This window comes from Erinaceus europaeus, chromosome 10 (assembly GCF_950295315.1).
Source record: "Erinaceus europaeus chromosome 10, mEriEur2.1, whole genome shotgun sequence".
NCBI classification, from domain to species: Eukaryota; Metazoa; Chordata; class Mammalia; order Eulipotyphla; family Erinaceidae; genus Erinaceus; species Erinaceus europaeus.
The window spans coordinates 7,629,600-7,642,644 of record NC_080171.1 but is presented as its reverse complement, the minus strand read 5'-3'; the positions used below and the strand labels follow the sequence as shown (position 1 = coordinate 7,642,644).

Genomic DNA, 13,045 nt, shown 5'->3' with positions numbered 1-13,045 from the left:
TTGTCTATGCGTGGCCCCAAATTTCATCTCTGCCCCTCCTAATGCCCAGCTGCCCCTGTGGCCTCTCTCTAGCTCCTTGGCTAAACATTGCAATGCTCTGTGAAAACAGTGGGATCCACACTGTGTGGTGCTCTCTGACTCCCCACAGTGTAGAAAGCAAGCGAGTAGCACAAGGTATGCTCTCACTCCTCTTTGCCACAAGCTTTGTGTTCAGAGACCCTAAGCAGGGAGACAGAAGAACAGAGAGCATGCCCTCCCCCATCCCATCTCAAGGGATGCTTGGAGTTCTCCAAGCATCCCTTAGAGAACTCCAAGGCAGCTTGGAGTTCTCTGGGATGGGCACAGCTTGCACAGGGCTGCAGAGAACATTACTAACAGTTCTTGTTACCAACAGACAGTGCTCCAACAAACATCAGGGTAAACTGAGTGACCGGGGTGACTTGGAAATGGCCTGTTTGCCTCTTTTCCTTAAGATGTTTTATTTGCTTTAATTTCATGAGAGAGATTCAAAGAGAAAGACACACAGAGGATCAGGGTGGTGAAGTACTGGTTGAGCACACATGTTACAGTGCACAAGGATCCGGGTTCAAGCCCCTCCCCCCAACGCCCCACCTGCAATGGGAAAGCTTTGTGAGTGGTGGAGCAGAGCTACAGGTAATCCCTCTGTCTCTCTCCCTATTACCCCCTTCCTCTCTATTTCTGGCTGTCTCAATAAATAAATATAGATCAGAGAGAGAGAGAGAGAGAGAGAGAGAGAGAGAGAGAGCCTGCCCAGTGTTTAGCAAGGGAATGAACAGGGCCTTTGGAGCCTGGGCATATAACTATTTTTGCATAATCATTATGCTGTCTTCCCAACCTAGTTTCTCCTTTTTGCCAGAAATCACAATGCTCTACTTGTCAGGGCTCTGGAGCCTGGCAAGTCCTCAGTACAGATGCCAGAAGATTCCTTTCCTCTGGAGGATTTACTGCCCCCATCACAGAGGGCTGTCAGCTTCTATACCTCTGCCTGGGAAAAAAAAAAAAAAGGAGGTCAGCTTTGAGGTCAAGGGACACTGCTCCTGACCTGGTTCTGTGTACTGAGAGTGGTGTCTCTTCTTACCTTCAAGCTAATCTGAAGAAACAAATCTCTAGTATTTTAAGCTTGTTGGGAAGGCATGCAACTTCAGAGTCTTCTCAAAGACAACCATCAAACTGATTGTTTATTTCCATATTTCACTAGAAGGAGGCAGAGAGATAGAACAGAAAACAACCTCTCTGGCTAGTGACTTTGCCATGGGCACACTCTGTTCCTCTGGTAGTCCAAACTTCCAGTTGCTTTTAATTTTTGGCTCTTTCTATTATAACTTTATTCTATAAATAATTTACTTAATCCAGATGAGAAAGAACCTGGTCTGAACCATTAAATCTTCTCTGTCTACAGCAAAGCATACCACAAATGACAATGTCTGTCTAAAATGAGTTATCTAAAGATAGAATTCTGTAAGTTTGGGGGTCGGGCTGTGGTTCTGTGGGTTAAGGGCACGTGGCGCAAAGCGCAAGGACCGGCCTAAGGATCCCGGTTTGAGCCCCCAGCTCCCCACCTGCAGGGGAGTCGCTTCACAGGCGGTGAAGCAGGTCTGCAGGTGTCTATCTTTCTCTCCCCTCTCTGTCTTCCCCTCCTCTCTCCATTTCTCTCTGTCCTATCCAACAACGAACAACATCAACAATGGCAACAATAATAACCACAAGGAGGCTACAACAACAAGGACAACAAAAGGGGAAAAAATGGCCTCCAGGAGCAGTGAATTCATGGTGCAGGCACTGAGCCCAGCAATAACCCTGGAGGGGAAAAAAAAAAAAAGAATTCTGTAAGTTCCTGGCCACAGACATGTCAGAGAAACCCTGCTTTCCGACAAGGGCAAGAGGGCTAGTTTCAGAACGTTTTAAAATCCTTGAAATGATGTGTCTGTGAATCTCAGTGAAAGCAGTCATTCCACGCATTGCAGTTCAGTCAGTGAAAAGATATTCTTTGCATGATACTAAGTCATTAGCTTGATTCTCATATAAAAAAGGAAACAGGCACATGGAAAATGTTCAAAAGTACTTATAATTGGAGAATTGCAAGTCAAGGCAACAAGGAGCTACCGCTTCATAATGTGAGAACGGCATGCATCAGAAAGAACAGAAACAATTGTTGGACATGAGGGAAAGGAAACCTTTCTGCCCTGCTGGTGAGAATACAGATTGTTCCAGCTCCTGTACAAACAGAATGGAGTTTCCTGAAAGCACTAGAAATGGCTCTGCCCTGCTCGGCTACACTGCTGGTGGGATGCAAGTTGGTGCAGTCCCTGTGGAGCACTCTCTAGGGAGTCTTTAAACAAATGAAAATGGAATTACCTTATGATCCAGCAATGCCACTCAAACACTAACTTGAAAAAAGAAAGAAAAGCTTATGCACTTCTATATTCATATCAGCATTTATTCAAAGTAGCCCAAAACTGGAAGCAGCTTATATGCCCATCAACACATTTCTGGCTAAAGAAATTATTATAATAGCACAATAGTATCCATGGAATACTATTCTGCAATCAAAAAGATGATATTGTATCCTTTGGGACAAAATGGATGGAACTGAAGCTTAGCAAAACAAATGACAAGATGAAAGACAACTAATACACGACTTCACTCAGCTGTGGAATCTAGAGATGTGATACACATGCACTCGGTAAAAGAAAACATAAACAAGAAAACGATTTCTAAGACTTGTGAGAACTATGGTGTTTTATCTTTAGTGGTGAGTATGGTCTCAAACTATACATTGTAATCTTACAATCCAATAGCCTACTACTAATCACATATAAAAAATAGGTAATCACTAAATAATTGTAACATTTAATCAAATTAATGATTCTACCTTTACCTGAAATATTTTACCAGAGTTTTGCTCACCTCTGGTTTCTGGCTGTACGGGGGAAATGAACCTGGACCTCTTCAGCCTTAGACAGGAGAGACTCTTGCGTTAGTACTATGTGACCTCCCTCAGCCCTCAATCTTAGCTCATAAGGCTTTCTTTCTCTTGATCTTATTTACCAGGAACGTGTACTGATTTTTTTCAGTAGGACCTGTCTCAGTGAATGATGAAAGATTATCTTCTCTAGGAGAAAACAGTCACATATCAACGCAATTGCCTCTAGCTCCATGCCTCGTATTCTGCCGGTTAGTTCCCTCACATTCTAACCCTGTATACAGAGTCCCCTGAAATCCCAGGGGGGACTGACCAGCCTCTCAGTGGCATCTATCAACAGACCTGCCCGCTGCTCCCAACAATGCCAAGTGGCCAGATGAGACGTTACCAAGCACCTAAAAAGACTGTGTTGATCTCAACTGAGAAGTCATTTCCCTCTCTCCCCCATTTTTCCAAATTAACTTCAACTATGATATTCTATATAAGGCCCAGAACCAAGTTAGGCAGTCCTGTGTCTAGATACCAAATGGCATGATGATCGGAGGATACCTAGCTCAGTCTATTTTGGTATCTATCACAAAGCTGAAAATTCCATCAACAATTTTCATGGTCAGAAATTTAATTTCCGGGAGTCGGGCTGTAGCGCAGCTGGTTAAGCGCAGGTGACGCAAAGCACAAGGACCGGCATAAGGATCCCGGTTCGAACCCCGGCTCCCCACCTGCAGGGGAGTCGCTTCACAGGAGGTGAAGCAGGTCTACAGGTGTCTGTCTTTCTCTCCCCCTCTCTGTCTTCCCCTCCTCTCTCCATTTCTCTCTGTCCTATCCAACAATGACAACAACAATAATAACTACAACAATAAAACAACAAGGGCAACAAAAGGGAATAAATAAATAAAATAAATATTTTTTAAAAATTATATTAAAAATAAAAAAAGAAATTTAATTTCCATCTCATCTCACTCCTAGTCATTCATCCCAAGCTCATCACAGTGTTTTTTTTTTATTTCTTTATTTATTTTCCCTTTTGTTGCCCTTTTCTTTAAATTGCTGTTGTAGTTATTACTGTTGTAGTTACTGATGTCATCGTTGCTGGATAGGACAGAGAGAAATGGAGAGAGGAGGGGAAGACAGAGAGGGGGAGAGAAAGATAGACACCTGCAGACCTGCTTCACTGCCAGTGAAGTGACTCCCCTGCAGGTGGGGAGCCGGGGGCTAATGATATTTTTTAAGGAATTATTTATTTACCTTTTCAAGTGGAAGGAGCCTTGAGAGCACTGCTTATAAACAGCTCTGGCATCTGCAGTGTCATCATGAAACGAGAGGCCCCAGGCTTTGAAGTCCTGGGCTTTATTACTAAGTTATAGTCTTCAGTCAACCAAAGTGTTTTGTTTTGTTTTTTTAACTTCAGGTCATACTGACATCATTTTTTCTCCTGGCAAAGATTCCTCTTTACTGACTAAAATATGAGTCATAAATCTCCCTAATTGGCATAAACTACCTGATGTGACAATTCTGAATCTGTCATTTGCTACCCACTTTTTCGTTTTTAATGGGCAATTCACACTGATTCATTTCTCTTTCTCCCAGAGAGCAACATGACATTTTACAGCCCCGCATTAAAATCAGTGCTGCTCTCACTGTCTGGATGGCTTTTTTCCTTCACAGAATTATTGGACTGCCAGATTCAGAACTTGGTATCGGTTCTTCCTGGAAGATCTTTGTCATGCAGTCCCAGACCACAGCAAAGCTTCCTTCCTCATAACTCTGCCTCACCAATAACTCTATTTTCCTACTATACAAGCCTAACTAGAGAAGGGGCTGAAGGGTGGTCTCCTGTACTTATCATCATTTTTATCCCCACTAATGGAATATTATTGGGTGCTAATGAAGTGATTTATTCAAGATAAGAAGAAAAAAATGCAGAAGGCACCTTGGAGTTTTGTTTTTACTCCTGTGCTTATTTTGATGGCGGTTGTGGGAAGAAGTGTCTGAGTGCTGCCGGGAGGGCCCCTCAGATGCCCAGCAAGCAGAGCTCTGGCAAAGAGGTGGAATATTTGGAAGCCTTAGGCGATTCTGAGAAGAGTGTGAAATGGCATAACCACTATGGAAACATTATGGAGGTCTCTGAAAACTTAAAAACAGATCAACAGTGTGATCCAACAGCCCCACTTGTGGGTGGATATCTAAAATAGTTAAAAGTGGGGCCAGGTTAAGCGCACTTAGTAGGAAGGTCAAGGACCCACTCAAGGATCCCAGTTTGAGTCCCCAGCTCCCCCACCTATGGGAGATCACTTCACAGTGGTAAAACATTGCTGTAAATGTCTCTCTTTATCTCTCTGTCTTCCCCTCCTCTCTCAATTTCTCTGTCATATCCAAAAAATAAAATAAAAATGGCTTTCAGGAGCAGTGGATTTGTAGTATAGGCACCAAGTCCCAGTCCCTGGAGGCAAAAATAAAATAAAATAAAACAAAATAATTAAAAGTGAGATATCAAAGATCTTTCCTGGTATCTAAGTTTACCATTACTATTCATAATAAGCCAAAAGAAGGATAAATACAAATAATCTCCCTTAGAGGTGTAACCCAAGAAGTAAGGTCAGCCTGAAAGCAAAAGTACATAATAGTCTGCAGCGAGGACCTCCAGCTCTTCCTCTGCACTATTCCAGCCTTTAGGTCCATGACTGCTCAACAATTTGTTTGGCTTTGTATGTTAACTCTCTTTACAGTCACCAGGTTCCAGATGTCAGCATGATGCCGACCAGACTTCCCTGGACAGACAACCCCACCAATGTGTCCTGGAGCTCCGCTTCCCCAGAGCCCTGCACCACTAGGGAAAGAGAGAGGCAGACTGGGGGTGTGGATCCACCTGTCAGCACCCATGTTCAGCGGGGAAGCAACTACGGAAGCCAGACCTTCCACCTTCTGCATCCCACAATGACCCTGGGTCCATACTCCCAGAGGGATAAAGAATAGGAAAGCTATCAGGGGAGGGGGTGGGATACAGAGTTCTGGTGGTGGGAACTGTGTGGAGTTGTACCCCTCTTATCCTATGGTTTTGTTAATGTCTCCTTTTTTAAATAAATAAAAAGAATGAAACCAGAACAAAATAAAACAGAGTTGATGATAAAAAAAAAGAAGTTAAGTTCAGAAAAGGAAAAGACAGAGAAAAAGCTGGACCAAGTGTCGTATTTTGCAGCAAAGCTAAGGGCACTCGTCAGCGGGTACTGCAGGCTAGCCCTGTATAAGGTGAACTACGAGCTGCTCCTGCCACGCAAGTCTCAGTATTTTATGTGTAACAGGTTTTGTCATAGCTAAAGTAGCGACCTGTCAGCATTATCCAGGACCAGAGTTTCTACCTCTGTAGGGTCAGAGTAGAAAACAGATTCCTCCTAATGTAAGTATTCCTCCTAATGTAACAGACTACACAGTGAGCAGGGACATTTTGAATTTTTTTTTTTTTAGCAATAGTTCCAGCTTACTACCTCCTCTTATAAGGATGACCTATTTGATGTGAATTAAAAAGAAAATCCAGAAATATTTGCGAGCATGACCTGTCACCAAAAGCAAAGCATCCGATCACAATCGTACAATGCTGAAATCGTAGCATGTTTTCTTCAACACTTGCTCTGTTCACCATTAGTGAACCTGTACCTGGAAAATGAGAAGCACTGCCTAAAAGAGATGGTATCCAGTGGATTTCTGAAGGATTGAAATGGCTTTCTATGATGGCTCTAAGTTCTTTTTTTTTAATATTTATTTATCCCCTTTTGTTGCCCTTGTGGTTTTATTGTTGTAGTTATTCTTGTTGTCGTCCTTGTTGGATAGGACATAGAAATGGAGAGAGGAGGGGAAGACAGAGAGGGGGAGAGAAGGACAGACACCTGCAGACCTGCTTCACTACCTATGAAGGGATTCCCCTGCATGTGGGGGAGCCAGGGGCTCGAACCCGGATCCTTAAACCTGTCTGTGCACTTCGCACCACATGCGCTTAACCAGCTGCGCTACCGCTGACTCCCCGATGGCTCTTTTTATAGACAGTAGTGTTCAGGACAACAAACTGCCGTATATGTTCCGTGAAGAACACACACTCTCAAATGTGTCGACGTCTAGCTGTTTTTATGAAAAATGGGAGATCTACTTAGACTTTCCACTCTCTGCCTTGTGTGGGTTACATAGTAAGAATTGGTGTAGCTCACACGTACCAGTTAACTCTACCTTAGGGAGAAATTTCCAGCATTATTCTCCCCAACTTCATTTCAGCTAGGCAGTCTGACTGATTCTATAACACATTTGTGACTTCTAAAAGCTAGGTTGCAGGAAACATTTTTTTTCCTTTGTTGAATAATGCCACACTTAGAACAGACCAGCTACTGGCAATAATTGGATCTATGGGACATTGTCCCTGGAGTTTCAGAATCCTTAGTGCTGCACAAATGGTTTTCTAACTTTAATTTGGCGAATGGATTGGAAACTTTTCACCAGCAACAAATAACTTAAATTGGCCTGCAGAGCTGATGGCTGGTCCTTTGGAGCTGTTTCTAGAGAATCCAAAGATAGACAGCAATGGTGATGTGAAAGACATTTCTTACTCTGTGACTCCAACCAAGAATTTATCTGTTGTCCTCTTTCTAAGTCAAGATGGAAACTCTGGGTATGTGTTGATATTTAAATCTTACAACGTGGGAGTCGGGTGGTAACGCAGCGGGTTAAACACATGTGGTACAAAGTGCAAGGACCGGCATAAGGATCCCGGTTCGAGGCCCTGTCTCCCCACCTGCAGGGGAGTCGCTTCACAGGTGGTGAAGCAGGTCTGCAGGTGTCTATCTTTTTCTCCCCCTCTCCATCTTCCCCTCCTTTCTCCATTTCTCTCTGTCCTATCCGACAATGATGACATCAACAACAATAATAACTATAACAATAGAATAATGAGGGCAACAAAAGGGAATAAATTAAAAATAAATAAATAAATAAAATAAGTAAAATGTTATGAGTTTAGCTAAGTCATCTCTCTCATTCTATCTGTCTCTTCCTCTTTCTTCTTACAAAATCTCCCCATTATTTTTGACAGAACTCCAAGAGTAACAGAAGAAACCATCCATATAGAGAGAAGACAATTCCTATAGTAAGAAGATTATTAACACACTAGATAAAACCATGTTAAGGTCAGAGGTAAATGAATAACTTCACATAGGCCTGTTATAAATGTGATTCTGAAAAAGAAGGAATGTGGAAGATTGTTCCATTCCTTGATATCTCATAGAATTTATGAAATCAACCTTTCATTCTCCGTAACATTACAAAATAGTCTTGCAGTTAAAAATAACACCTTGAAGATTTCATAATTGTTGACTTCCTGCTTCAAACTTTCCCTATTAATGACGCATTTCTTCAAACACAGTACTATGTACATGTTCATACTATGGAGGAAGAAAATAGGAAAGGAGGGTATATTTTACATGTGTGACATCAATCTTTCTTTAGATGCATGCATGTAATAGACACAACATAAAAAATGCTCCAGGCAAATTTGACATCTGTAACAATTTTTGTCTTCCTGGGATTTTCCAACTACCCCAAATTGGAAGCCATCATCTGTGTGCTGTGCTTACTAATGTACTTGATCACTTTGCTGGGTAACATCATTCTAATTTCCATCACCATCCTGAATTCACACTTACACACCCCCATGTACTTCTTCCTCAGCAACCTCTCTTTTTTAGACATCTTGTATACCTCTTCAGCCCTCACTCCAATGCTGACCAACTTTGTTTTAAGGAGAAACACCATCTCACCCTCAGGCTGTGCCGCTCAGATGTACTTCTCTCTTGCCATGGGCTCTACTGAGTGTGTTCTCCTGTCTCTGATGGCCTATGACCGCTACGTGGCCATCTGCAACCCCTTGAGATACCCCGTCATCATGAACAAGAGGGTTTGTGTGCAGATTGCAGCTGGCTCCTGGGTAGCTGGTTGTCTTGCTGCTTTGGTAGAAACTGTCTCTGTGTTACAGTTATCCGTGTGTGGCAATAACGTGATCAATCACTTCACATGTGAAATTCTGGCGATCCTAAAACTAGCTTGTGTAGACACTTCCATGTTGCAGTTAATCATGCTGGTGATTGCTGTTCTTTATCTCCCCATGCCAATGCTTCTCATTTGTATCTCTTATGCATTTATTCTCTCAAACATCCTGAGAATCAGCTCAGTGGGTGGTCAAAGCAAAGCCTTTTCCACTTGTGCAGCCCATCTGACCGTGGTGGTTTTATTCTATGGGACAGCTCTTTCCATGTACCTAAAACCATCATCTGTAGACTCTCAGGAAATAGATAAATTTATGGCTTTGGTATACGCTGCATTAACTCCTATGTTGAATCCTATTATTTATAGTCTACGGAACAAAGAGGTAAAAGCAGCTGTGAAAAAATTACTGGTGACAAATACTTTGGGTACAATTTTAATATCTGTTCTGAAATAGTATGAGAAAATTCATTCTCATCTGGGTAATCCAATATTATCCAGAAAGCTGCAAAATAGTCAGTAGAAGCCAAACTCTGGGAAGTACTCATTTGTTTGTTTTAGTTTTTACTTTTTCCATATCATGTGCACCTTATACAGAATGCATTATCTTAATCCATACTACTCACATTGCAATTTTTTTTTTTGACCAGAGCACTGCTCAGCTCTGGTTTATAGTGGTGCAGGGGATTGAACCTGGGACTGTGGAGCCTCAGGCATGAGAGTGTCTTTGCATAACGATTATGCTATCTATCACAGAAATACTCATTTGTGATAGGCGTTCAACATTATATCTGATGTGTTAATTTCACTTGCAAATAAAACTTTTTGCAGTAAGGAAGCATCTAACTGGAATGAGTCGTATTTCTAAAAATAATGTGGCATTTATTAAAATAAAATAAATATAGCATTAAAATTAAAATATTTATCATTCATTTTTGACTTGCTCTACTTTCTGATGATTAGGTCTGAACTCAGGAACACCAAGGAAATAACTCATATATATTAGTACAGTTCAAGGGCAAACACTAGAAGAAGAAGTACAGTTCAAAATTTAAGAGGATGCAGGCATTTAAAAATAAGCACATATATAATCTAAGGTAATATATGTATAGTTATATATGTATGCATAGTTTATTAAAGCAATACATACCGATGTGAAGAAGCTCCCTCATTTCCAAATTTCTAGATGTCAAAATAGGGCTGTAGACTTAATGAACTATATAAATAAATAACTTTGGTAATTATGAGTGTGTATGTGGTGGAAGGGTAAACATCTGTACAGAGACATTATGCCCAGGACTTGCACAACTGTAATTCTGCACAAAGTGCAGTAAACATGTAACAAATGGGAAATCATGAAGTATCTGCAGATTTCACTTCAATATTGTCTTACGTTGTATGAAATGTCTCGGTACATTCTTTAAAGCTTGTGCGCATAATCTTACTGCTGTTCTGAAAGCATACTGAATTATCAGTCAAGATTAAGAAAGGGGGGTCGGGCGGTGGTGCAGTGGGTTAAGCGCATGTGGCGCAAAGTGCAAGGACCGGCATAAGGATCCCGGTTCGAGCCCCAGCTCCCCACCTGCAGGGGAGTCGCTTCACAGGCGGTGAAGCAGGTCTGCAGGTGTCTATCTTTCTCTCCCCCTCTCTGTCTTCCCCTCCTCTCTCCATTTCTCTCTGTCCTATCCAACAACGAACAACATCAACAATGGCAATAATAATAACCACAACGAGGCTACAACAGCAAGGGCAACAAAAGGGGGAAAAAAGGGCCTCCAGGAGCGGTGGATTCATGGTGCAGGCACCGAGCCCAGCAATAACCCTGGAGGAAAAAAAAAAAAAGATTAAGAAAGAAGGGATTATTATTTTGTAGCGATTACGCTGAAAAAATGAATTGCATATTAAAGTAGATACATAATGTGGAAAATTCATGGATATATAAATAGATCTGAGTAAATTGCATAAATTATACGTTTATCAGTTTTGCACTTGGGAAACGTTTTTGTCTTTGTCACACTGAAACTAGGAATAATGAATTGACATGATCATACCACTTTTTATTTATCATAAATCTACCCATATATATAAGTTGATAATGAGTTTATTCTATGGAGAATGGACTCTTGATATCATAGATAGAATGTTCCTGAGTCTTATATTTAGAGAAGCTGGCCCAATAGAAGGTAATCATCACTGGAGAAACCAGCCTGAAAAAGACACTGCAAGGAATGATTTAGCTGAGGGGCAGTGGACTGATCCCATCAATCTGACCCAGGGCTCCTATATATTCATATTTATCACAGGAGCCTGTGTAACCTCCAAGTCCCTATCAGTCTGAACTCACAGTCCATGGTCACAGCTGGGAACATTCTAGGCTGCGCTCATTTCAGGACCTGTCTTCCTCGAGAGGCAGAGCAGGCTGACCCAGCCTCATTTGAGAGTGGGGTAGTCACTGCCATTGTTACTTTATAGTGAGGACAAGATCCTACAACTTCATTATATATATATATATATAATCTATTTCAGCAATTATATTACAAGCTCCATTGACTCAGCAAACCATCTGAATATAGAGAGATGAAAAGTTTTGTTCCATTTACAATTCAAGTACATAATGGTTATGGATCCAAGTGATCTTAATTCAGAACCAGTCACCAAGGTGTATGTTAGTCTACCTCTTCCAATAAATTAGACATCTTCTAACTCATGTTGTCAGTAAACCCACATGAAAAAAAAACCAAATAGATTTATAGACTTGAAAGCAACTTTAGTTGAGAAACTTCTCTAAAACAACATAGACTGAGAAAAACCTACTTCAAAGAAAATGGAGTGAGGTCCTGTCTTTATACAGAGTGCAATTAGTTTAATTTGCATATTTACAAATTATGAGGTGGGAGAATCATGCATTCTTACATGGGGAGAGCTAAATATTTTCAGGCTTTTGTTTTTTCTTCCTTTTATTTATTTATCTATTGATTGATTGATTAACAGAGCACTGCTCTGGCTTACGGTGGCATGGTAGATTGAACCTGGAACTTAGAACCTCAGGCATGAGAGTCTCCTTAAATGATGATTATGTTATCTAGCACCAGCCCCCAAGACAGATATTTTCTTTGATTTTATTTTCTTTGTTGTTTATTGGGAATTAATGTTTTACATTTGACAGTAAATACAATAGTTTGTACATGCATAACATTTCCCAGTTTTCCATATAACAATACAACCCCACTAGGTCCTCTGTAATCCTTCTTGGACCTGTATTCTCCCCCACCCCAACTCACCCCAGAGTCTTTTACTTTGATGCAATAAACCAATTCCAGTTCAGGTTCTACTTGTGTTTTCTCTTCTGATCTTATTTTTTAATTTCTGCCTGAGAGTGAGATAATCCCATATTCATCCTTCTGTTTCTGACCTATTTTACTTAACATGATTTTTTCAAGGTCCATCTAAGATTAGCTGAAAACGCTGAAGTTACCATTTTTTATAGCTAAGTAGTATTCCATTGTGTATATATTCCATAACTTGCTCAGCCACTCATCTGTTGTTGGACACCTGGGTTGCTTCCAGGTTTTGGCTGTTACAAATTGTGCTGCCAATAACATATGTGTACACAGATCTTTTTGGATGGGTGTGTTGTGTTCCTTAGGATATATCCCCAGGAGAGGAATTGCAGGGTCATAGGGTAGGTCCACTTCTAGCCTTCTGAGAGTTCTCTAGACTGTTCTCCATAGGGGTTGGGCCAATTTACATTCCCACCAGCAGTGTAGGAGGGTTCCTTTGACCCCACACCCTCACCAGCATTTGCTGCTGTTACCTTTTCTGATGTATGACATTCTCACAGGAGTGAAGTGATATCTCATTGTCTTTATTTGCATTTCTCTGAGAATCAGAGACTTGGAGCATTTTTTCATGTGTTTCTCGGCCTTTTGGATCTTTCCAAGACAGATATTTTCAGCAGGGAAACATACAATGATGCAGCACATGTACAAAAAAAAGGGGGGGGGGGAGACCATCACCAGAGCCTCTCCAGCAGGTCTTAGAGAGCTTCCCTGTGCAGCCGCCATAGATTGTCTCTGTTCAGTTCAG

General features: G+C 41.3%; 1 protein-coding gene across 1 annotated transcript; it reads left to right on the top strand.

Moving 5' to 3' along the window:
• The first annotated feature begins 8,456 nt into the window (after positions 1-8,456).
• Positions 8,457-9,416, top strand: LOC103107382 (olfactory receptor 13F1-like). The gene has a single exon (XM_007516175.1). It carries the CDS (start codon positions 8,457-8,459, stop codon positions 9,414-9,416), a length of 960 nt encoding a protein of 319 aa, XP_007516237.1.
• The last annotated feature ends 3,629 nt before the right edge of the window (positions 9,417-13,045 follow it).

Excerpts from the sequence above, each read along its gene's own strand:
- LOC103107382 (XM_007516175.1), top strand. The coding sequence starts at position 8,457 with ATGCTCCAGGCAAATTTGACATCTGTAACAATTTTTGTCTTCCTGGGA.